The sequence below is a fragment of the Bombus vosnesenskii genome, unplaced genomic scaffold (genome assembly GCF_011952255.1).
Source record: "Bombus vosnesenskii isolate JDL3184/JDL3185 unplaced genomic scaffold, Bvos_JDL3184-5_v1.1 scf7180000013264, whole genome shotgun sequence".
Taxonomy (NCBI): Eukaryota; Metazoa; Arthropoda; class Insecta; order Hymenoptera; family Apidae; genus Bombus; species Bombus vosnesenskii.
Window position 1 is genome coordinate 577600 of NW_022882924.1, and position 26238 is coordinate 603837.

General features: G+C 27.9%; 7 protein-coding genes and 1 long non-coding RNA gene across 15 annotated transcripts; 3 read left to right on the forward strand and 5 right to left on the reverse strand.

The window, feature by feature from the left end:
* Positions 1-43: 43 nt before the first annotated feature.
* On the reverse strand, positions 44-4799 carry LOC117240960. Of its 7 annotated transcripts, none has more exons than XM_033506992.1 (6): positions 4669-4798; positions 4206-4592; positions 1492-1550; positions 1117-1284; positions 723-847; positions 44-640 (listed from the first exon to the last, which is right to left on the reverse strand). In XM_033506992.1, the coding sequence occupies exons 3-6, from the start codon at positions 1515-1517 to the stop codon at positions 561-563; spliced, it is 399 nt and encodes a 132-aa protein (XP_033362883.1). In that variant the 5' UTR covers positions 1518-1550; positions 4206-4592; positions 4669-4798; the 3' UTR covers positions 44-560. The 7 variants fall into 7 exon arrangements, with proteins under 7 accessions (XP_033362883.1, XP_033362871.1, XP_033362867.1 ...); XM_033506980.1 differs by having other exon boundaries at positions 4202-4592; XM_033506976.1 differs by lacking the exon at positions 4206-4592 and having other exon boundaries at positions 4669-4799.
* On the forward strand, positions 4687-9954 carry LOC117240937 (GTP-binding protein Rheb homolog). Of its 2 annotated transcripts, none has more exons than XM_033506957.1 (6): positions 4687-4965; positions 5798-5918; positions 6280-6351; positions 9104-9311; positions 9429-9558; positions 9633-9929. In XM_033506957.1, the coding sequence occupies exons 2-6, from the start codon at positions 5870-5872 to the stop codon at positions 9720-9722; spliced, it is 549 nt and encodes a 182-aa protein (XP_033362848.1). In that variant the 5' UTR covers positions 4687-4965; positions 5798-5869; the 3' UTR covers positions 9723-9929. The 2 variants fall into 2 exon arrangements, with proteins under 2 accessions (XP_033362848.1, XP_033362856.1); XM_033506965.1 differs by lacking the exon at positions 4687-4965 and adding an exon at positions 5382-5485 and having other exon boundaries at positions 9633-9954.
* A 2645-nt stretch (positions 9955-12599) lies between these two features.
* LOC117240991 lies at positions 12600-13536 on the forward strand. Its single transcript, XM_033506996.1, has 3 exons — positions 12600-12790; positions 13122-13282; positions 13357-13536. The coding sequence occupies exons 1-3, from the start codon at positions 12745-12747 to the stop codon at positions 13429-13431; spliced, it is 282 nt and encodes a 93-aa protein (XP_033362887.1). The 5' UTR covers positions 12600-12744; the 3' UTR covers positions 13432-13536.
* A 169-nt stretch (positions 13537-13705) lies between these two features.
* On the reverse strand, positions 13706-17843 carry LOC117240906 (exocyst complex component 1). The gene is made up of 12 exons (XM_033506938.1): positions 17602-17843; positions 16967-17515; positions 16631-16785; positions 16322-16549; positions 15970-16206; positions 15661-15901; positions 15366-15583; positions 15108-15298; positions 14656-15023; positions 14414-14559; positions 14140-14334; positions 13706-14068 (listed from the first exon to the last, which is right to left on the reverse strand). Exons 2-12 carry the CDS (start codon positions 17412-17414, stop codon positions 13916-13918), a joined length of 2580 nt encoding a protein of 859 aa, XP_033362829.1. The 5' UTR covers positions 17415-17515; positions 17602-17843; the 3' UTR covers positions 13706-13915.
* Positions 17844-18627: 784 nt separating this feature from the next.
* LOC117240916 (microfibrillar-associated protein 1) lies at positions 18628-20658 on the reverse strand. Its single transcript, XM_033506941.1, has 4 exons — positions 20390-20658; positions 19546-20222; positions 19300-19469; positions 18628-19221 (listed from the first exon to the last, which is right to left on the reverse strand). Exons 1-4 carry the CDS (start codon positions 20484-20486, stop codon positions 18786-18788), a joined length of 1380 nt encoding a protein of 459 aa, XP_033362832.1. The 5' UTR covers positions 20487-20658; the 3' UTR covers positions 18628-18785.
* A 291-nt stretch (positions 20659-20949) lies between these two features.
* Positions 20950-22668, forward strand: LOC117240928 (46 kDa FK506-binding nuclear protein). The gene is made up of 4 exons (XM_033506948.1): positions 20950-21110; positions 21288-21377; positions 21549-22434; positions 22509-22668. The coding sequence occupies exons 1-4, from the start codon at positions 21101-21103 to the stop codon at positions 22588-22590; spliced, it is 1068 nt and encodes a 355-aa protein (XP_033362839.1). The 5' UTR covers positions 20950-21100; the 3' UTR covers positions 22591-22668.
* On the reverse strand, positions 22429-23681 carry LOC117240998. The gene is made up of 2 exons (XR_004494861.1): positions 23448-23681; positions 22429-23338 (listed from the first exon to the last, which is right to left on the reverse strand). It is a non-coding gene; the product is annotated as an uncharacterized LOC117240998 (long non-coding RNA).
* A 257-nt stretch (positions 23682-23938) lies between these two features.
* On the reverse strand, positions 23939-26238 carry LOC117239162. Its single transcript, XM_033504543.1, has 4 exons — positions 25966-26238; positions 25538-25884; positions 24727-25466; positions 23939-24470 (listed from the first exon to the last, which is right to left on the reverse strand). The coding sequence occupies exons 1-4, from the start codon at positions 26151-26153 to the stop codon at positions 24189-24191; spliced, it is 1557 nt and encodes a 518-aa protein (XP_033360434.1). The 5' UTR covers positions 26154-26238; the 3' UTR covers positions 23939-24188.

Sequence of the window (26238 nt, forward strand, 5' to 3'; positions counted from 1 at the left end):
CTATAGCATGCAATCATGTTAGGAATATTATTAGTTCTACATGTGACAAGGAAATAAAAATATATTTTTATTTTATTGAACCAATCTCTAATTCTAATTAACGCATAATGCAGTATTTAATAAATTTTACGATACATATCCAACATCATAAGGTATATTTTTGACACGCTGGAGTTTACAAAAGTAAACTTAAAAAATAAAGATTTTTACGTCAACAGATTTTTATCTTGTAAAATCCTTAAGTATAAAAATCAGTATCAAATATAATCAGTGTCAAAAATATCAGTATAAAAAACCTAAATATTATGAATGTGGCACTTATTATTCACAGAATATTTACTAAACTAAAACTAAATAACACTAAATATGTCTAATAAAATGTTTAGTAATGTCAAGATTGATTAAAAATTTAATTTTAATACAGATAATTTGCATTTTTTTATCGTCATATCGAATATATGTATAGGTTCTTTATAATCTAACATTTCAAACGAGATAATAACTTTTAAAGATTTTAATAATTTTCTAATGATTTTTTAGGTACTCTTTTTTTGTGTATTTTAATACTTGTGAGTCGAGGGGTGTATGTACAATACATTTTCGTCCTCGCTGTTGTTCATTATTTCAAAAAGATCTGTTTCTGGAACATTATTGGATAAACATTGTTTAAATCGCAAGCGTTTAAAAAGTAGAAAATAAGTTAAAAGTATTCCAATTATTACCTAAAATTTCTTTTTTGCAGGGCACAGAATTTTTCCACGAATCATATAAACTAAAAGTTTTAATTTTAGGTTCAGGAATATATTTATATTCGTGACTGGACCACCCAATCGTTTCCAGTTGGTTGCTAAAAATTTTAAATTAAATATGTATTTCTTAATCCTAAACAATTATTTTATTCAAAATTCAAAATTATTCGTCAATAAGTAATTTATCAAAGTTATTTTCTTACTATCAATTAAAATTTTAACAAACGGAATGTGTACACTATGAAATAAATTGATCTTAAATAACACAGAACAAAAATTAATTATGTAAAAGTATATACACATTTTACAAAAGCTTTAAACCACTTTAATTACACTATATTTTAATTGTAATATAATTCATATTTACTGATATATTTCTTCCAGTTTATGTTTTTTAGGTGCTTTCACCAGTGGTTCAAATATAGGGATTGTTACTGGATAATAATGTACATGATAATGATCTATATGAGGCCTATTTCTTGCTTCTTTTTTTTCTTTTGACGATTGAAACAAATCCATTAATAGCTTTTTAGGGCTGAAATACAAATTGTCAATGTACGATCTGTTTTCTTCATATAATATCGTTATTGAACACACTATAACTAACATTTAATGTAAATCTAGGGGGAATGTATATATTTAATAAATGAAAATTAAAACTACTATGACACTAATTTAACAGTAAATTTAATTAAAAAAATAAGTTTTATCATCGACAAGACTAAAATTTAACTTTACTTACTGTTCGAAGAAAAATCCTTCAGACATAGGAACTAGCAATATCGGTAAAACTAAAATAAACTGAAAATCATTAAGAAGACTAATTTATATTTTTTAAATTTTAAGTATTCTGATGTATATGTTAAATTTGGAACAACAAATTATCACTGTAATCTTGAAAGTAAAAGCTACATTTTTCGAATTTATAATTTTTATATTGCCCACAAGAAATATAAAAATCTATAAAGAAAAGAATTATCGACACGAATTTTTTTTAAGTATTGATGATTAAAGTATAGAATAAACATATTATTTAGAATTTTTATTATTTACTTGCAACAATAATTCACTTTTCATTGTGAAATGCTAATTTGCGTGCTCTTATAATACGGTCTGATCTGCTATGTAGATCGAGTAATAAACTGAGTGTGCCAATGAAACACGACCTCCTTATATCTACCCGCTTGCTTTCCATTCCTGTGTATACCCCGAGGATTTTGTTCTGCGTAGTTTTTCTTCGTACTTCATATATAGCTTTATGCGAACTTATTTTTTATTTTATTGTATGCTCTATGTACATAAGCAAATATGTGTCAGTAATAATTCCAAGGAGAAATCGACTCCTTAATAAATTTAAGAAAGTCATAAGAAATGTTGTAAATGACTTCAAAGTATCAATAAATAACTTATTGTAGCCATTTTATTCATAATTAAGGACATATCACTGTTTAAACCAGGGAAAATCAACAATTAACAATAAAAAATACATGTATATATTCCCTGATTCTATAAAATATCAGTCGAAAACGTTATAAAAGCGATTTACGATGCGCTTCCTTCTTATTTCGTACATTAACTGTCCTAAATAAAATTTTTTACGTGTGTTCTTCGCTGATTTATAAAGTAGTAAGAAAGTATACCTATTCATTTTAGGAAGTACAAGATCAATTATAAAAGCATCAGATTGATTGCACTCATTGCGAATACATATATGTATAATTTGTCTACATATTATTACATTATATAATAAGAATCAGAATAAGAGAAATATCTTATTATTATATAATAAGAATTATATAATAAGAATATAATTATTATATACATTATATAATAAGAATCTGTATTTTTTTAGAAAAGGAGGAGAAAGGAGAATAAGAAGAAAACATCAGTTCAAATCAAAGAGGACTGTAAGAAAGAAAGATAATTTTGTCTTTTTTTCGAAATTTGTTCTAGAATCAGTTCTGGAATCTATGATCTAGAGAAAGCTTCGTGACATAAAGAGGACGTATCTATGATATTGACGTGTTATTGCTGGACAGGTTTCACTTTTGATTTTTCGTGTAACGTAGGTATGTATGTAATATCGTGATGGAATATATTTACAATGAATGGATGATACAGGTGTTAATCAGACAGAAAAACAATAGTTGTTTAACATGAACTAATCGCAGCAAACGTATAATAATCAGCACAACTAAATAATTAATCAACGATTCGACTTTCATAAACGCAATCAACACTCTCTCGGCAACGCAACTCGCAATCACTGTTGATTCGTCTCTCGTCCCTTAGCAACCGCTTGTGGCCAAGATCACGTAGGCCTCCTCTTTCCAAAACTACGCGATCGAAAAGAACGCCTCGGCTCTCGCGACATTCCACGCGGTTCACCCGCCAACTCCTAGGCCCCTCGCTCGCGATACTACATGTATGTACTTACAGTTTATCTATTCATATCTAATACACATTACATGTTAAAATGTAGAACTCTTATAATGATGAAATGAAATAGAGATTTGTGTATAGTTTCTCGCTTACATTTTGCACTGAAATAATATAACTACAAAATATAATTCAGACATTATCTCGTGAAAGTTCATTTAAAATATTTATTTTAAATATTTTCAAAAATCAACTAATTCAATGTATATATATTAATTACACTAAATTATAGTATAAACTTATTAATTATTATTAATATAAAAAAATTATCGATATAATTAACGAAATAAAAGTTTCACACTGCATTATATACATCGTATCGTATGTATGTGAACGTATGTTCAATAGACCATATAGCAAAAATATGGATTAGCATAGCTAAAATATAAAAATTGTCATTAATATTATTTTAAATTATATTATAATTGTATTATATTATAACAAATAATAAATCAAAAGTATAACATGAACAAATTTGAATTTAAGAAAAATTGCAATAGATAAAACTGTTTTATAAATTGAAAGCAGAATTAATATTAATATTTAAAAAAAAAATTAATCATAAAGTGTTCTTGGTGTACTTTATAGTTATTTCATAGGTCTCCCTTAATTGATTTTCATAATGTATTTTAAAAAGTAACATAGAAAATAAGATGTAACAGGGCTTAAAAAAACATGGAAAATGTAAGAAATAGAATTCACTTTTGTTTTCAAACTTACAAAATAGATATGTTTCATTGCCAATAGATAACGAAATCAAGAAATTTTCTTCCGCGAAAATATTTATTTGTTCTGTTTTTTCACAATAAAGAAGTAAATAGTGTTATATTGTAAACTATTAAACATGGTCACCAATACAAGGTATTAATACTATGTTATATGTAATTTAAACATTAAAGTTTTCCCTAAAATAAACATTTATTGAGAGATCAGTATGTAAATATTACATGTAATTTTAATTTTATTAAATCATTGCTTTTATCTTTATTAATTTATAAATTTATAGTTAATATCAGCATTGCATATATTCGGTGTTATCCTCGGTATTGGATTCCATTGCTTTCTTCTTTGAGGTTAATGTCTTTTGTTTAATGCCTTCTGCGGCATTGTATATTATAAATATATGATACTATAAATGCAATGTTTATGAATATAATTATTTAAATATATTATAAGAAAGATTGCTTAGAATTAATTAAAAAACTTTTTAAAAGGAAATCCCTATGAATTTGATTAAAATCTAAGACTATCGAGTCCTAAGATCGGACTTTCAGCATCAAAACATGTGGATGAACCGCGAAATAAAGGAGAAAGATAGAACAAAAAGGAAAGGTTTCTTCTCAAGACCACCAATTAAACTGCTCAATCGAATTACATTTAATAGGTCCTATTCTATTCCTGTGCCTATAAAATTGAAATTAATTTTGGAAGTTGTATATAAATTAATGAATACTGGAATAACGAATAATTTACTATGTACTTGTGAGGAGATAGTAGACATCTTGCGGCTACTGTTGAACTACCGTCACTCGTTAAGTCTATACACGTTCGAGAGACGTGACACTATATAAAATATCAGTACGAAACTATCGCGTCAGCGTATAAGAAGATAGTAATATTTCCAGTAGTATTGAAAAGTTTATTTTAAGACATCATATTCAGACAAATATCAACTTTTATTTGTTTAAATACTTGATATATAATAGGAGTCAATATGTCGATTAACATGAAACGCACATAATGTATGTATACTGATGTATATACCTCCTCTTTCTTGGTGAGTAGTGCATGTGCATTTGCATGTGCATTAAATAATACGTAATTCGATGAGAAGTCTATTTATGAGTGCAATTTTCATGTTATAAAATAAAAGAGTTTGATTATTGCAACGCAACGAAACATTTACTATATAATTGATAAATACGTAAACAGAATATGATGTAAAGAATACTATATATGTACATACAACTATGCTTAATACGCATATATTAAATACATATTTAAATGCGTTCTTACTTACGCACACAGCTTTTGCAGATTTTATTTAATGACTGTAATTTTATAAAAAATATATTTTCACAAAGAGTCGTTCATTATTTTCATATTTCATGTATATGGTTCCTTTATTTAGCTTTTATTGAAATTCGAATTACAATTAGTAATTTTTATGAAATGAAATATTACAAATATAGGCGATAATTCTATATATAATTGGAAATGTCGTAGTTAATTTTCAAAACATTTATGATGTAATCAAACTAAGTAACAATTTAAGGAAACAAGTATACTAAAATCAAGTATATTCATAGAATTATTATTTAATTATCTATTTAATCACAATCTATGTTATTAGACATATGTTTTATTGTAAACTAATTTCTTTAATATGTTTATTATAGTTTAAACTATAACCTTTAATGTAATGATTTATAACTCAAAATAAATTATTTCAATCTAAATTGATTATTTTAGTACAAAATAAGTTATAGAATCAATTTATTATAATAATCTTCTAGAATAATAGTATCTAACAATTAGTTCAAATATAAGAATATATTCTTTTATTCGAAAGAAATAATTTTCACATTTCTTATTTTAATTTTATGTAGAGGTTCTAATTGGAGCATGCACCAGCCTTTATGGACTACAGTTGCAGCGTTTGTGTTTATAAATGCTGAAAAATGCCACCAAAACAAAGGAAAATAGCTATTATGGGTTATAGATCCGTAGGTAATGAAAAATTATTATTGTAATTGAAATAATTTAATATACAACTGATCTGTTAACAAATATTATTATTTACATCAATGATTAGTTGCTTATCTTATAGTGTGTTTGAAAATTAAATGATTATCATGTCATGACTAATAAAAATATGGAACGTTTTAGACTTACATTAGTTTTGTTATACTAATTAATATCTTTATAAAGTAATTATTTATCTAATAATGTAACTTATTTGCTATATATGTAAACATACTTATATATTTATACAAATTTATAAACGCATACAAACATTTTATGTATGTAAAAATTTATGTTTCTTGTATTCTCAATGCTTATTGTTTTTTTTTTTTATTGTTCTTAATAGGCAAGTCGTCACTGAGCATACAATTCGTCGAGGGACAGTTTGTGGATTCATATGACCCTACCATAGAAAATAGTAAGAAGTACCTGTATCGTCTTACACGCTACTTCAAAGATTTCTAATGACATTGTTAGTAGTATTTTCTGCACATTCTGTTAGTAATTCATGCTGTAAATAATAGAGATTCATGAAAACTTATTATTGAATGAGCAAATTGGTATACTGAATTCAATGAGCCAATAATTGTTAAAATATGTTTAATATGTTTAACTTATAATTAATTATCAATTTTTTAGATTAATGTTTCCAATTATAGTTATTTATAATATGGAAAGTTGGTAATCTATAATTGTATAAAAATATTTAAGCTATTTCATTCTTATTTAGCAGAAAATTTTAGAAAATATAAGAGATAAAGAAATTATACAAGAGAGTTTTAAAAAGACATTATAATTATTTATATACGCAGTTTACATTTTAAAACAAAAGATAAATTTTAACGAATACTATTTGACATAACTATTTAGTATAAAAATTTGGTATGTTAAATTTTCATACAGTCCAACATATTGTCTTAATTTCTTACAACATGTATATTATTCTTCATATTACTTTTAATGATTTTGCATTGCAATAAAATTTTTTAATGTATGATATATATAATTTTCTAAAATTTAGTTTTCATATTTGAGAAATAATTGTATTAATAGAGAATTATTGAAAGTTTCCCTTTGTTCTAAAGTGTAAGCTACATTTGCAAATTCCAACACTTTTAAACTCGATATAGTCTGTAAATTCGAACAATATACAAGGTGAGTCACCTGATAATTTAAGCTGAAATGTTTTCAATATTATTAACTATATTAGAAAATGTTCCGAATAAAAGTTGAATGGATTCAGAGGGAACATGTTTTGATGTTATTAGCTTTTCTGTAGGTGGGAGTATAAATGTCATGTGGAGGTCAACTCTGTCTCTTTAAATAGAATCATATTTTTTAGTAGAATAGACAATGCAGCGTGAGATTCTTCATAAAAGATTGCTAACCTACTTATGTCAAAAAATTATTAATTTAATAAATACTTTAATTTTTAGTTTATAAAACTTATTGTATGAAAGATAAGGGAAACAAATAGGGTCCCAGGAAAAAAAGAAAGTAGTATCTTACATCTTTCCTTGTCTTTCATAAAGTAAGTTTTACAAACTGAAAGTTAAAGTATCTACTAAACTAATAGTTTTTTAGTATAAGTAGGTTAATAACTTTCTATAAGGAATCTTGCGCTGTATCGTCTAATGTAATAAAAAATAAATTAAATTCCATTTAAAAAGACAGAGTTGACCTCTACATGACCTCTGTACACCTACAAAAAAACTAATAACATCAAAATATACTCCCCTTGGAATCATTCAACTCTCATCTAGAACATTTTCTGAAATAATTAGTAGTATTGAAAATATTTCAGCTTAAACTCTTAAGTGACTCACCCTGTATATATTCAGAGCAGTATATGTACTTTGTACACTTCACATATTTAATTGCAGTTTTTATGTTGAATATAGACAAATTTCGATTGCATTTATATATTCTAATCTTACATTATGATATTAGAACATCTACATATTCATTATATTTATTTATTATATTTATTTAGATATTCTAATATTATATCATGTTATATCTAATATGATATTTTAGTAACATATTTTTCCATGTACAATACTAAAATATATATATTTGATCAATTTTTATGATATATTAACATATTAAGCTATTTATATATTTTAGTAATTATACTGTTATTTACAATAACTAAAGTATTAAGCTGTTATTATACATAATTTTCATAATTTCATATTATTTATTTTATATGCAATAGAATTTAATGATAATATTATTATTTTAAATGTGAGTAAATTTAATTTTCATTTAATAATATCATTATATTCTAAAACTTTAAAATTTATAATAGTTGAATAATTGAAAAAATATTAATATTTATTCTTATGGCATTATAATAGAATTTCCGTTTATTGAACTGTTAAAGATTTTATCCTGCATATAAAAATTCTTGCTCTTTTTAAGATACTACAATGGAAAATGCATATTTTATACATTGTTGCAATCGCAATTGTAGTGCAAAAGTGTTACGCAATAGTCATATTTTTTTCTAAATCAACATATATAATAATGTAATACCAGCGTATTATTATTTACATATATGAAATTTAAAAAATGGTTAATGTGACTTAATACTCATAAAAAAGAAATACAGAGCAGCGATAAGCTTATTGTTTTACAAATATAATGGTATTTATGTAATGACTTCGTAATTCAGAATAGATAAGTCATAAGTTACATAACAGAAATTTCAAGATCTTAAAAAATTTGGTTTGGTTTTCATGAAATGCTTCTCAATTTTATTTCATATAAATTACTCTTATCTATAAATAATGTTCAGGTACAAAAGGTATTTTATTGTCTGAATTAGTTTACATTATGTGCGGTTTGTACACATACCTTATGAATTATATTAACACAACACAAATTAGTTCGAGTACAGCATGATGTATTGTTGGCAATATGCATGAACTCGTCAGTTATTAGTTTTCTTGTTTTTTATATATTTAAGTATTTTACAATTTTTATTTATTATAATTGAATGTATTTAACGCAGTAGCATCCTACATCTTATCATCAAATTTATCCTTTGCTTCTTCAATTAAAATTTACAAAAAAGAAATAAGATTTGATATAAAAATTTGAAAGATGTCGGTTCTACTGCCTATTTTGACTTATTTTTTAATACAATTCATTTGTATATTTTCCAGCATTTACAAAAAGTACACGAGTAAATAGTCAAGACTATGAAGTTAAGTTGGTAGACACAGCAGGTCAAGATGAGTACAGTATATTTCCTACACAGTATTCTATGGATATCCATGGTTATGTCCTGGTATATAGCATAACGAGTGCTAAAAGTTTTGAAGTTGTACAAATTATTTATGACAAGTTATTGGATATAACAGGAAAAGTCCAGTATGTTATATTATTATTCACTTTATTAACTCATATAAAAGGATTGCGTGATAGCGTATATAATTACAAATGTATAGCATATATAATTTTAATAAAATATATTTTTATGAATTTCAGTGTCCCAATTGTATTAGTAGGAAATAAAACGGATTTATATGTAGACCGAATGATAACAACAGAACAAGGCAAGCGATTAGCAGATTCTTGGCATGCTGCTTTCCTAGAAACAAGTGCAAAACAAAACGAGGTAAATTTGTTTCATCTTTTTTAAATTACATTGTTACATGTGGATGATTGCAATGTAATTCTATTTTGTTTCAGTCTGTTGCAGATATTTTTCATACGTTATTGATTGAGATTGAAAAAGCAGATGGTAATGTACAAGAAAAGTCAAATTGCATTATTTCCTGAGCTATATTAGCTGGAAATATAATACGATGTAAATGTATAAAACCAAATAACAGAATTGGCATTATATTAATACACGTCCAAAAACAAATTAAGTGTAATAATATTAAAAATATAAAATAGCGAATGTAAAACAAATATGTTTCTTCTTGCTGTATAAGTAAAATATTATAAATATCGTCTATTTGAGAATATACGTGATTATAAGTATTTTTATTATTCACTTTCGCAATTACCATTTGACAAAAAGAGAATTGAGTTGTCGGTATTTAGTTTTATTCTGCAAAAGTACATATAAGGAAATTTAATATTTTAGAAACAATTTTTCAGTTCTAAAGATAAAATTACTATTAACTTGGATTTATGTAAGTAACATTTCAAACATTTATATTTTTTCAAATATGCTGGAATAAATCATTATAAAATGTATAATAAAAATATTTACTTCTACACATTGGTAAATTAATACTTTTTATTGAGATATACAAATATCTACATAAAATATATGTGCCAGATATATAAAAAGTATGTTATGACTATTACAAATAGATTTTACATTTTTGTTTTGGTAGAAATTAAGCCACAAAAGGTGCTGCAAAATTAATCTTGGCTAAGAAATTAAAGATTAATTTTTTTGCATTGAAGTCTACTCACTATGAGAATAAGAAATATAAAAAAAATTAACTGTTTTCAATAAACTAAAACTAATAAATATATGGAAAAAAGATACATAAATTACGTCATTTATCTATTATCACTTTACCTGATGTACTTTATTACTTATCTGTAACCAATTTTTGTAATTTTCATTTTTTCTAAACTTCTAGTCAGTTAATTATCTATTTTACTTACTCCTTTTTTATTACTTTTTCTCATCTCATTTTCTTACTTGCATTTGTCTATTTTGCCCCATCTACCTTTAACAGAATTTACCACTTATTCCAATTCCTACAAATGATTTAGATTTAACTCTCACTATAGAGAAAGAACTCAAGGAAATAACTCTTTGTAAATTATAATAAAAGTTCAAGACGTCTTTTTGTCTCCAAAGAACATTTGATTGTTTAAAAGATTTTATACATAACTGCAGAACCTTGAACTGAAAATTCCAGACATGGAAAACATCCAAAGAGCTTTTTTGAACTGAGAAATGTCCGATTCTCTTTATAGGCATAAGATGATTGCTTACCAGAATTACAAATTCTTAAAATTATCAAATTTTTCAGGAAAATGATGAAGCATAAAGCGGAGGGAGGAAGAAAATATGAAAGATTTCACGATCTGTGATCTTTTTTCTAAATTTTCATAGATACTGGAACCCTTTAAGGGAAAGATTCGGGGTAGTCTCAGATTTTTAATGACTAAAATCATAGATATGTTTGTAGCTAAAACCTCCATCGTGGTCTGCTTCAGCGGATCAGGAAAAACGTAAGTAATATCTGGTCCCCGAGAAATGTTACGATGCCCCCCTCGTCTTCGTGCACCGCCTCACGGTTCATCCTTGAAGGGGGCTTACACCTCCACCCCCCCCTCATTATCACGACTCCGGACAACCTTATTCCCTATTCAAACTGTTCACTTATCAAAGATCGGAGTTAGTAGAAAGGAGAAGGCAACAGACAATCCTTCAACTATGACCCCAAGGTGTAAAATAATTAATGTAGAAATATAGCTTTTTCCCCCTACTAGCCTCCCAAGAGTGTACATACAATCTTGTAGAATTTGATAAAACCCATATAATCAAGGAATTTGAATTTTTTGATACAATCCTGGTACAATTCCGCTATAAACAACTGATAAAAAGAATCGAACTTGCAACTTTCGGCCAGAAAGTCAAGATATTTTAACATCACTCGAGTATTCCCTTTATTTTGTGTTCTTATTATGTACTATTATTTATTGTACGTGGACTATGGATTTTATCAATGTATATATGTTTGTATATATGTATATATGTTTTATAACATATATAATTATTTACAAAGAAACACACAGATTTCGTTGACCTTGAAATATGTTGACAAGATCATATCAAAAAATTCAGTTATTTGACTATACAGAATTATGTTGGCGACGAAATAAAAATTTTGCAGTATAATCAACGTAATGTTGTTTACGATTTCTGTACGTTCTGTAACCCATCTCTGAGAAATAATGTTGTTCAAATCCAAGAGAAAAAATAAACTCAAAATGTCAATAAAAGATGGATACTGAAAAAAGGGGCATCTGGTGGTCAACGGCTGCATTGTTTCGGCAACGGCCGCCGATGAGCTCTTGATGGAAAAGAAACGAACGAACACCTGTTATGCATGCCGAGAGAAAAGGGAAATAAAATGAACACCATACAATTACCTGCACCTTCTCAGGATGTCGCTACTCAAGTGCGTGCAGGCTTTCCCATCCCTTCCATTTTAACATAAAGAAAGCCAATTGCAATGGTGATTAGAAGATTAGAATTTTGACGGATAACCAATAAATGGGTTTCCTTGATCGTCACAAATTATTTCGAAAGTTATGAATTAGATAATTCACGATATATAGAATTAGTTAATTAGTTTACGAATTAAGACAGAAAGCAAGCTCGCGGTTGCTATAAAAAATTTGAAATATAAAATGTCTTCTCCGCATTTGATATAGGAATGTTCAGAGTTCAGGTCTGTTTATATGATAGTGATTCCGACGCATCTTAATCCTGAGTCAAACATGTCGAAAAAGAGATAAACCTGGGCAATTCTTAGAATACACCTACCCCGATAGTATTCTCCATTCGGATTCGAAACAAACAGTATTAAGCGCGGGCTACGGCGTTACAGTTTTGACAAGCAGTTTTCGTATCTAAATATCGCATGCTTATGACAGTTTCATGCGCAGATGCGCAGTAATTATAGGTATTGAACGTGTTTTACTCTATGATTTTACCAACCTACATAGTATATACTGGTACATACTATTTGTCTTTTCATTCGTCGCTGTCGGCGGATCTACGTATTGTTTAAGTATCAAAAATTAATTTATAACAGTAAAGATGTTACGACATATTTTACAACCAATTGTCCGAAATACACGAAATGGTAAGCTAGTAATATTACTATGTTTTATTCCATGACACCAAGATAATATATTATTGAATAATCTTATATAACATTGAGAATTTGATATTGCTGAAAAATGTTTAATAGCAATTACAAAGCTTAGCTTATATATATACATACACTTTTCTTAACTTTATCATTAGTAATTTATTTGATTAATTCTTTTAATACTTTCTGGTATTTAATAAAGAGAAAGATTTTCTATTTTTGCATAAAATTACTTATAGCCAAGAGAAAAGTTATTTTAATAATGATTTCCTATATTCTATTATTTATTATATTTCTATTAATAACATATATAACATTAAAGGTGTAAGATCATACCATGTACCTAATGAACTTAGACCACCAAGTATGGATGAAGTGCTTGTACCACAAGGCTCGTGGCAGCAATCACATGCTAAAGCTCAACAAAAATATAACTTACAGTTAGCAGCTGGTATCATTATACTTGGTGCTACTATAGCATATGTATGCATATATCAAATAGATTACTGTTTTAAATTTTGTTAAACTATTTTTACTTATATTATCTTAATTTTTAGGGTAGGGTATCTGGATTGCTTTGGCTTAACTTCCGTCCACCAAAACCAGAAGATATCCCTAAAAGTTCTAAATAAAATGAATTCAAATATAATATTATAGCAGATAATAATTATAACAATTGTATGATTGCTTTATTGTAAAAAGTAATAGTAAAACATTTATGATATATATAATCCCTATATTACATTTTTTTAATTTATATTTACAAATAAAGTTTAGTAACTTAGCATTTACCTTAAAAGATACATATATCTTCTCTATTTTTAATATCTCTACATTAAAAAAATTTTCTTACATTTTTAAGAAATGTAAAAATTATTAAGAGTAAAAATACCAGAAGTATATAGATTGAATTTTATTAAATAAATAAGCTTGTTTTATTTATCTTATTTCACAAGAAGACTCAAACTGAACAAAAATCTAAATAGTTCATATGAAAATTAAGTATTTACATTTTCTTATCAAGAAATTACATTATTTTGTTATTGTTATTTCAATTTAAATATTAATATATATTATGAAACGTTTATTTTACAACTAGTAAATTATTAATTTTTTTCAATGAGATCGAGCTATTTCTGAAAAAAATTCTAAAATATCTTGTATAGTAAATTCAAGAGTTACCATACTATCTGGATAACACCTTTGAATTAGCTCTTCTATGTATATATACTGCGCGATAAATTCACCTTGCATTTCACGCCAAACAACCTAAATAAAAAATTATACAATATAAAATATAATACAGAAAAATGAATAAATTATTCGTATTTTTAATTTACTTGTAATAAATTTTCTTCTTCGCATAAATGTTTCTCAACCTTTCTGTACAAATTTTCTAAACCTTTTTTAACTTCTCGAGCAGGATACTCTTTTACGACACGTCTAAGTTCTTGTTTACTAAAAGCCATTTGATAGCTAACTTCAGATTCTTTAACTCCAGCACCAACTTTTGCTTGCACGCCTTCAAAGAATAGCTGTAAGTATATATTATACATTATAATAATTAAAAGAAATACAATAGAAAGGCTAAGAAAAAAGATTTAAGTCACAAACATTCAGTTTTTCTAGAGGTCTCCCAAAATATTGTGTAACATATGCACGTAAAGCATCCTGATATTTTTGTTTAGCTTCCTTTCGTTCATGGTCAAATATAGGTATTTTTAATTGTGATAGAAGATCATATAAATGGTGAAAGTTTTCTAAAATATAACACAATTATTTATTTAGCGCTAATAATTTTAATTATTAACATACACAATCATAATTAAAGTATAAAGTTAATAGATTTATCTTACCCATTTTAATAACCTCTTGTGGAGTTTTATGATGTTCTCTGCTATGGATGACAATAGCTTCAAACATTGTACTCACTAATTTAGTATACCACTTCTCAAGATCAACTTTTCTATCTGAATTTTTAAAGATTTTTTCTGCCGTTCTTGCAAATGGTCCAAAATTCTCTACATATGGTAAAATACCACATTTATTTCTGCGATTAACTTTAGTATCACAGAGAATTGATTGTAATTGTGTTTGCATAAATTTATCAAATGCTCTTTTAACTTGAATTAGAGCAGAAGCAAATGTCATAGATAAAAATGAACCAGTGTCTTGCGCTGACATAACATGTTGTGACAAACGTACCAAGACATACATACACCAACTGAAATACTTTTTGCATTAATTATTCTGTAAGCAAATTAAACAAAAATTAATTGTAGAAATAAAAATTTTATAAAATACTTACAAACTATCGATTTTATCCAGAAAGGCAATAAAATTATTTAATTCAGTTTCTAGCGATGGAAATATAGCCGCCATTGTAGCACGCACTTCTTCATTTACTTGTCTTTCTAATTTTTTACTTGCTGTAGAAGTCACTGATCCAGGACTTGCAGCTCCATTACTAACATTATCTGTTTCTTCCATTTCACTACTCTAACACATTTAGATAGATACTTAGTTTTTGAATATTGTAATAAATCTGTAACAACAATTTACATACTTTTGATGGAGAAAGAACAGAATCTAATTGTAGAAACGAAATGCAGAATGCTTGTTCTGCGAGACAGACCGGTTGCATTTGAGAAAGCAGACAATCAAGTACCGAGTCTAAAAGATTTCCTTCCCCTACTGGTGCCCATGTTTCACCACTTAATAAGCAAATAGGTGCAGGATTCAGTAAATCTTCTACTTTTTGGCCACTAGACTTTGATGTATTTGCTTAAAAATGTACATTCTTGTAAAAAATGAAAATTTATTATTATTAACAATGAAGAAAAAAAGTGTAACATATATACCTTGAAGGCGTTTACAAATTAGTTTATTTTTTGCTTCCTCAAAAAATCGCTTTAAATCCCTTTTATATAGTTTACTCATTGTATCTGTATATACTTTAGTTAACTGTATAAAAGCCTTATTATCTAATGCTCTTAATAATTGCATTAGCTCTGTATATGGTTCAAGTTCATGATGAACTGCTTGATGTGTTGGAAGAATTAAATCTGTCATTGACGTAGACATATCTCCAACATCATTGCCCTATAACAATATTATACTTCAATATCAATGATATTTTAATTTTGTATTACTTTCATAGGCACACATACCAAATGTATGAAGAGATTATTTAAATGTCTAGCAACAATTACAGAAAATTTTACTCTAAGTTTATCAAGTCGTCTTTTTTGTTCTGTTACTGCACTTAATTTATCAAGTCCGGGTGGTAAAGGAGCTGTTATTGCTTTTAATAGAGCAGCACCTGCTTGGCTAAGTTCTTCTTTTTCTCCTGGAAGCTCAGCTTCACTCAAAACACGTTGGTGAGTTGGAGAAATATCTAATTGTGACTTACAGGATTAAAATTATTTTATTATTACAGAATTGGGATTAAAATAATTACAGAATAAAAATTTTATACAAATAAAAAAAGTTGTAAAATGTAATAAAGTAAAAATTACTTACTATTACTGTATTCAATTGATCTAAGAGGAGCCGTGCATTATTATTAGCTGTATGAATCGCCTGATTTTTTTGACCTACACGTGCCATAACTTCCCTAATTCTACCAAGGGCCTCATCATAGGCTGCAAGACGAGATTCGACAATAGAAGCTTCAGTTATTGCTGCTTCTATACTATTCATTAATTGAGTTACACAGGCTTCTGATGCCAAAACTGATTGTACATTTTCCTGTATTAATAAAAAGTAAATTCCCTCTGAATTGAGATTTCTCTTAATAAGAATTATAATTCACTAAAACTATAATTTTACCCCATCAAGAATTGAAAGATCCTTAGAAAGGGTTTCCATAAAAAGTTCCGCATTAGAGACTGCATATTCACAATCCTCCATTAATTGTTTTAAATCAGCAGCTTCTTTTTCAGTAATAGGTTGATAATCAGATGAAATAGGAGATGTTAACAGCTCTAAAAATATTTTAATATTAGGATAACTGAAATTATTTTGTCTATATCATACATTACATATCTATTTAAACTTTAAATTCATATAAACTTAGTAATATCAAATAATCATATATATGTAAACAGATATTATTTAAAATATAAATAAATAATAAGCTAATTACAAGCAAACTATAATGTTTACCTGGTGTGAAAGTAATACTATCACTTTCCTTTAATGAACTGGGATCTATAAGTAATTCTTTTGGAATATTTTTAAATTGTGGCCTTTGGGCTAAATTGCAAGAATAAGTATATAAATTACTTATAAATGTCCTTCGTTCTTGTGCTGTTGTCACTGACCATTTATATACTTTATCAATGTGCAATTCTATATCCATAGAATCATTTTTAACACCATCCACAATTTGAATATCGCTTAAAGGCCATGATTGTTTCTTCTTAAATACATTTTTATCATTCTTTTTTACTTGGTATAAAAGTAAAGATGAAGGTGAATCTGTAGTTGTAGTTAAGCACAAAAAGCTCATTTTCTTTTTTCTATATGCTTTACTGACATAACATACGCTTAATAATTTTTCATCACTAGGTGTAAACACTTCCCTTTGTAATGTATGTCTTATTGCTGCCATAACTGAAGTTGAAGTTTGAAGTTGAAGTTTGAGTTTATATAATATACAAGCAATATCACTTTAAAACGTTATTTATAAGTAAATTCGCTAATTTAAAAGGCCTGTAATAAACAAATTGAGAATATAACAAAATTATATAACTTTAGTCATCTTTAATATTTTTCAAATATTATTACAGAATTAATACCTGTTAGGTTAGTGCACTTTAATTTCAGTCACATATCTTTTATAATTTGTTATTCGTTACAAATTTATGGCAGAATATAATTTTACATATTTTATATCAAAGTCAATCACTTGATTTGTCTACGAATCTGTCAAATACAATGTCTTGTTTGTCAGTTTTTTAGTTTACTGACAAATGTAAGTACTAACTGGTAGATACCTGGTACTAACCTCTACTAACTACCAATTACCAGCTACCAACTACCAACAGTAGGTACATAGCCAAGTTCAAAATGTGTTTTATTAAATGCAGAGATTTGTATTTCAATGCTCAAAACTAAATCGCACATTAGCCTAATTGAAAAACATAAATTTAAAATAAATGACTTAAATGTTTTAGGCCTTTACACATTCTTCATATACACTGAATAATATTACTGAATGTTATTAGAGATTAGAATTTCTTGGTGATGCAATACTTGGTAACAGAATGTTTAACCATTTTAGAAGTTATTTTAAATGTTTATTGATCAATATGACATTAAATGGATATTTAACATATTATTTTAGATTTCTTAGTTTTAAACTATATTTATGAAAGTTGCAGATATTAAACCCTGGTCAATATATTTGAATTGTAATAAAAATCCTATGCATTATACATAAAAAATCACATTTGTAAAAATAACTTAACGATCTAAACATATTTTGCCATAGGTAACTATTATTATTTGTGGTAATGTATATTTTTTATTTAGACAAATATAACATAGTGAATATAGTCAAATTAGCAAATATATTCTAAAAGAGCCAATTCCTGAGTATTATTAGTAATAACTAATACTTCATCTTTGTTAGAATTATTTAATTATATAATATTTTTATACAATTATATAATATTTTTCTCAGGAAATTAACTGTTATTGATGATACGAATATTATCATGGTACCTTCAAAAGTAATTATTGTTGGAAAAATAAAACATTTTCATGAGTACAAATAAGTTTAAATAACATGCTTTAAAAACCTTAATATGTAAAAAAGTAAATCAAGATTATAAGATATATTAAGAGTTGTATTTATACATTGTTACATATTTAAGGTATTCAAAAGCCCCAATTAATAAAAAAAAATTTGATTTAAATAAAACAATTTTACAATATGTTACTAATTCTAATATAATATAAAATTCTTAACGTATCCTGATTAATTTTCATTTTTTCTTTTTTTTAATGATGGTCGTTCGAATACTTGCTTCATTCCAGCAGCTTGATTATTGTGGAATTTTAAATTTTGTGCTGTTTCTGAGATCCATGGTGAATCAAATTGAGTAGTATCTTGATCAACTAGATGAGTATATTTAGTTCTACCACTGCGTCCAAAGTTTTTCACTTGCATAACTTTAGGTAAAATCGTTTTATCAAAATGATCCTCCAAAGTTGCACCAGAGAAATCTCGCTTGAATATATTATCCTCTTTATCTAAGTAGAAAGCTCCACGATGATAATATTTTTGTAGAAACTTATATTTTCCTTTGGCTGCTTTATTTGTAATGACTTTTGGATTTAAGCGCGCTTCTTGTCTCCGCTCTTCTTCTGTCATGTTACGTATTCGTTCAACTTCAAGTCGTTCTTTTTCAAGTCTATAAGAAATGTTTTAAAAAATATTATAAAAATTTTTATATGTATCAAATAATTGTTATTGTAATAACGATACATACTGTTCTCTTTCTTCACGATCACGTTTAATTCTTTTTAATTCTCGCAATTTCCAAGCTTCATACTCAACTTCATCATTCTCATCATCTGTACAAACATCTTCAAGTTTTCCTTCATGCTCACTGGTGGTTTTACCTACTTGTGCTTCTTTTCTTATTGCTTCTTCTACCATCTATGTAATAAATAGAATAAAGGAGATAATCACTATTAGTTATTGATTTATTTACTAGTCATATAATTAGATTTACCCGTAATGTTTGTCGTTTCCGTTCTTCTGCTAACTTTTTAGCTTCAATTTCCGCTTGTTTTTGTTTCATTGCTTCTTTTTCTTTTTCCATTACCGTAATTCTGTCTTTCTTACGTACAAAAACTGGCTTCAATCTTGGTCCAGTTTCTTCCTCTGAATCTGTATATTCTTCATATTCGGAACTTTCCTCTGAGGTATCACCTGACCTCTCATCTTCTTCTCCATGAATTAATTCTTCTTCATTTTCTTTTTTTGATAAAACCCGTTGTTTTAATGCTTCGCGTCTTCTCTCAATTTCAGAATCTGATAATTCTTCATCTTCTGACGAATCTGAACTTTCTAACTTTATCCTTTCCCGAGTTCTTTCAGGCTCAACTTCAATTAATTCTGGTTCATGTATGTGTCTATGTCTCTCTGCACGAATTTCTGTATTAGATTCCTTCTGCTTTTCTAAACGCGTCAATCTTCTTATGCGTGGATCATCTTCATCACATATTTTCACTTGCGAATGTGTAGGGGTATCTATAGAAATTTCATTTTCCTCATAACTTTTATGTACACGCCTTTCTAAGAAATCTTCTTCTTCGGACTCTTCTTCTGAGCTAGCAGCTGGTGCATAATCAGGTCGTTTACCAGAGACATAACGATGTACCTTTACTTTTTTCATAGAAAGTTCACCTATAAATTCAAACAAAATATTTTAGGTATTGTAACACTTAAGACATAATTCACAGAAACAACTGTTGTTACTATTTATCTTTATATTATTGTTACTATTTTTAGACGAAAGAGGAAGATAATTATTATAGTTAGTTAAATATTAATTACAATATTTAATTACTAACCTTTATCATTTTTTACAGGTACGGCACCAGCAGTACTCTGAATTCCCATTGGCGCAGGTGCCAAAGAATTATTTGTAACAAAATAATCCATCATCATTTTGCTAATTCACAACATAAATTTTCCAAGCAGTCTAAAGATATTATAAATTATACTCTATCTATGTCTTGCCAATAATAGTCAAACACACCTGACCGTGGTCAAACATTTTACACTTAAAAATATATATGATATAGATGTGCTATCGACCACTCTTTAAGGCCATGCCAAAAATGCATATGGTTCTATGACTGTAAACTGTAAATCGTTGCTAAACTCTATGTCGTACCGCCTGTAACATGATCGTAATGAAATTACGAAATATTACTTCAAGTACAAAAATTAAGTAAAAATATTTTAGTGAAAACGTGATATTATCAGTAAGAATTGTTATTTATTAAGTTAAGAATTTCAAGGATAAGAAAATGTTCTAAAATCCATCAAGTTTTAATCGCTGTTATTAAAATATGGTGTTGAATCTACAAAAAAAATTAGTTCGTGACAGAAATTGATTTGTAGGTAATGGCGCTGTATGAAGTCTTTTAGTTGTTCATTAGTAGTTGGCGCGAGGTCGTAAAGGGCACTTGGTATCTGTATTTGAATGTAAAAAATAGAAAGTTTTATAATTGATATTTCATTTTACTGGAATAAGAGTCAAAAGTTACACAGACAAAATGTTTTGGGGTAAGTATAATCACGGTTAAGGATTATCTGATGGTTTTCCAAAATTTACCGGTATAAAGTGTTTTAAAATGGTGTCGCCATGTGGTTTCGAAAAACGGTTGCTCCTTATGAAAACAATATTTTACGAAAAGGAATTTGTATAAATATTAATAATAATTTTATAATTTTTTTTTTTAGGTTTAATACTGGAACCAAATAAACGATATACACAGACCGTTGAAAAATCATTCCATGTATCAATGGCTAGTTTAAATCTTCAAAAAGCCGGTAATATTAATAAATTCGTCTTATGCTAAATTTAAATTTATAAATAATCGTTTTAAAATTTGAATAATAATCTAGCATGTTATTCAAATCTTAAATAAGTAATTGAAAAATTGAAATTTGTTATATTTCTAAATAATAATAGTATGTCATTTTATACTTTATTTATTATAGATGACGGTGTGGTACAAGTAATGTTATACTATGAAGGTACTAGTTATTTGTTATGCAATTTGAGAAAGAGCTCAACGTGGCAAGTACCACTTGATTTAAATTTTCATGAGGGAAGTACAATAGCATTTATATGTCATGGCCATGGTCATGTACATTTAACTGGTTATTTAATACCTGATGAAGATTTGGACTTGGATGATCTAGAGGATGTAGAAGGCGAAGAAGAAGAAGAAGAACAGGTACCACAGTTGGTTGACAAACAATCAAAAAGAAAAGCTATAGATACCTTAAAGAATGAAAAAAATACTAAGCGTCTTAAACAAGAAATTGAAGCAGAATCTTCTGATGAGGATATAGAACTAGATGGCATGAATGAAGAAAATGATTCTGATGATTCTGAAGAAGGAGATGAAGAATCACTATTAAATGAAGATGAAGATGAAGATGAGGATGAGGAGGGTGAAGAAGAAGATAAAGAGGAAGAGGAAGAGAAAGTAAAGCCTCAACAGAAAGATAAAAGAAATAAACAACAACAACAAAAAAAGAAAATACTAAATGGAAAAGAGGCAAAGCAGAAAAAAGATAAAAGGGAACAGCAACAAAATGAAATAAATACCCAAAGTGATCAGAAAACAAGGGTAGTAGAAGGTGGAGTGCAAATAAAAGAATTGAAAGTCGGTAATGGTGTTCTTGCCAAAAGTGGAAAATTGGTTTCTGTATATTATGTGGGTCGTTTAAAAAATGGAAAGAAATTTGATGCAACAACACAGGGAGATGGTTTTAAATTCAGGCTTGGGAAAGGTGAAGTAATTAAAGGATGGGATGTTGGTATTCAGGGAATGAAAGTAGGAGGAAAACGACAGATCACAATACCTCCAGCTATGGCGTATGTATCATTCATTTATGTGTGAACTAAATTTAAATATATTATTCATATTACGTTTTACATGTTTGTTATAGGTATGGAGCAAAAGGCTCACCACCTGTTATTCCTGGTAATAGTACACTGATGTTTGAAGTGGAACTTCGGAATGTACATTAAACTTTTATGAATATTTAAGTATTGTTAAGTGATGTATAATGTATTTTAAACTAATAAATGTAATACCCTTTTTCATTATCTTACAAAACTTCAATTTTCTTGAAAGAATACAACATAAGAATACATAAATAACTGTGTTGGAATACAAAGTAAAATTACATTTTCATATAACTATATGTTATTGATATACAAGATGACGAGCTATTTGTTTCTAGTATTAGTATCAGTAATTATTATTAGTAATAGATTTGCGAGAAAAGCAGAAGAGGATAAAATTTTATTATCTTTTATATAGGTAACACAATAATTTGAACAAACTTTTTAAATCTCCCATGAATTTGGCGTAATAACATGAACATCCTAAATATAATAAATACTTTGCACAAGATGTATATTATGTATATGCATAATATACTTATGGTTATTTAAAAAGTTGTAAACAAATATAAAGTTTAATATTATACAATAAATTATATTCGGAATAATTGTGTTTATAGACAAGTTTCATTTCAATGCTTTTTCATGGAATTTTCGTCTTGATTTTTTGTCCATGATAATGTACAAACTCCATTTTTACATTCCTTTACAAGTTGCGGAGGTTGTTCATTATTTGTTAATTCTATTTGTTTGTTTCTGAACTGCCACCATTTTATAAATAATGGCTGTATCAAGAATCTCCATATAATGAGTAATATTGGTATAGCTACACATGGTATACATACCATTTTAAGCCAATTTAGAATAAAATCTGGAACAATGCAGGTTATTATATACTAAACTACTGATTAACTTAAAAATTATATTTTTCTATACAGCTACTTTCACATCACTAATGTAAATAAAAATTGAATTCGTACCTTAAGTCAAACAAATGTATTTTTCTTTCTATTACTCAAAATAATCGAGCAAGTAAATAATTGAGATAATCTGAAAATATACAGAGGGATATAACCTTTATATCATACGATTAAGTATTAAATATTTAAGTTCATAACAATTTATTCTATTATTTTATGCATAAAAGAATAATATTTTTATCAAAACTTAAATTCGGTATGTATTATTTTTTACTATATTTCAAATTATCGAATTTTATTTAACGGTAGTTATACGTATACTGTATACTCACGTACGTGAAAACATGCGCAATGATTGACTTCAACAATTAAAATAATGTTCTATATCCAAGCCAATGTTTCCTTCATTAAAATACTTAATATATCTTTAACAATTTTATTTTTAAGTAAAAATGAATTAAAAAAATACAGATAATCATGCTATTAAGGAAAAATCAGCTAAGCTCTTATAAATTTAATTTTCTTTATTCATTTAACTAAATTTTTAATCATATAATTTTCATGTCTTATCGTTTATCTTAGTTATATTACTTAATATTACTTTATCTGGATATACATTGCATATTAATATTCATACATAAGAAAACATGGTCACAGCCATATATTGCTAACAGGATTTAGATCCTATTATTTTAGCTTAACAATATAAGGTACTAAAAGCATATAAAGCAAGTGTCAGTCAGTATTTTTACTAGAGTTACGAAAGTACTCTGATTAAGTTGTTATGATTTATAAATCGAATTACATGCTTCCAAATACTTTACGTCCTTTTGTTACTGATAAGGAAACAATGACGACACTTAAAACAAAGAAGACTAGTCCGAAGAAGGCGGTCAGAGCTCTGCACCATTGTCGTTTTCGTTTTGCTTTTGCAATTACACGACCTAAGCGTTCCGCTCGTGAAACGTCGAGCGTGAAATCTAAGTCTTCGGCAAATCCTCGCACACGATAATCCCAATTATTTCTGTTGGATGAGAAGATTCTACCTTTGTTGAATGAATCACCGTCACTGCACTCCAACTGCTGAAACATCAGTCTTGATACGTTGGTTACATTGACATTGTGAATACTGTTATTTGCTCCTAACGTTATTATGTGCAAAAAGGAATATACATTACAGGTGAATCAGGTAATGAATCTATTACATGGCAGTAATTGCTTTTATCTCTAAAGAGTTAAATCTATTTGTAACGATTTGTGCATCGAGTAAAGAAGTCGGTTAAAAGATTATACAATATGCGTTAAATTTATAGCTCAGAAGTATTTCACATAGACTTACCATAGAGTATTCTGGTTCGTTAGAAATAACTTTATTCCGGTCCTGTTTGTTTTCTTCATTAATATTGATCGCCTCTTTCGTATCACTTCTAATACAACGGTTCAAGTATATGTTTTTCGTTTTTTTATCGAGAGCAATTGAACGATTTAAGCATTTGCAAACGTGCGACTCAAATGTGTTTTTATTGTTCTGCAGTGTTAATTCTGAATTTGTTCTTTGACAATGATTATCCATGAAAAGTATAACAGGTGGATTTTCTTTGTTTTCTGATCCATCGTGCGTCTTGGTTTGTTTGTCATTTTTAGAAGACGACAAAAATCTGTGAGTATGTTCACAAGTGCATAAGCAAGTGTACCATGGATTGTGCAGATAAAGGTGTCGTGTATTATCGTAAAGTTTTGAGTTTACTGGATTGATTTTCGACGACGAATTTTTATTGCTACTTAATAGACACGAATTCTTGTCGTTTAAGAACGATCGTTTGCTTGGTAAAAAAGAGGAATTATGGTAAACGTACTCATAAAGTCCTCCTTTCAAACCAATTCCTTGGGCCACCTTATACGAGATATTATGCAAGATCTCTTCTGGTGTCATAGCATTTTTGCCTTCTATCACAGAGTTTAGTGTTTGAGATAATTCAAGGAGGACATCGTGTGCTGATATACTTGCAGATTTTTCATAATCCCAATCGCAATATGAATAGGTATATGCGCAACTGCATCCGTAACATGTGTACAAAGCTATTATAAACCGCAACATGTTTTACTGTTTTTATAAGACATTAAAAGAAAAAAAGAATCTATTTGCTTACTATCATATTCGGGATTTTCTTCGCTCTGATAAAGTTCGCGCGGATTGGGAAATGCAGTCGGCCAAATAGGACGTGGAATCGACTCGCTCTCGTGAATTACAGCAAGACCTCCGCTGAATTGATCCTTCATTGTTAAAGGTATTCCTCGAAAAAGACTCTGACCGGAGACTGCTGATGTGTAACAAGAATATGAACCAGCCGACAATGGCGGAGAATGGCTGGAGTAACCGGAACTGGTCGAAGTTCGGCAACATTTTTTTAGATTATTTCGCGTTGTGGTCGTTGTTACTGTTGACGAACCGGCTACGAATCTTGAAACATCAGCCTCTAGCGAGTCAGCCTCTATCCTGAAGAATAATTTTTTCTGCTTTATATCAGTATTTCAAAATATTTAATTAAAAAGTGATAAAAGAAGAAGTTTCACTTACCATTCTATCTCATGTAAACCAATTCGTGGTACCGCGTACAGATTGTCAGGATTGCAAGTGAATCGCTCATTCGCCGCATATAAAGACAATTTAGTAGTTTCACTGTCAGAGCTAGTTTGGTTCCCACCTGAAACTGCCAAGGCCGTTGCGATTGCGGCACTGGAACAAAACTTCCCGCGTTCCAGCATCCCCTGTTACGATCCAACCTAGTACCACCTATACGAAATTCCCACGAAGTCTTAAAAAACTATCACATTCTTGTATGTACTTTTA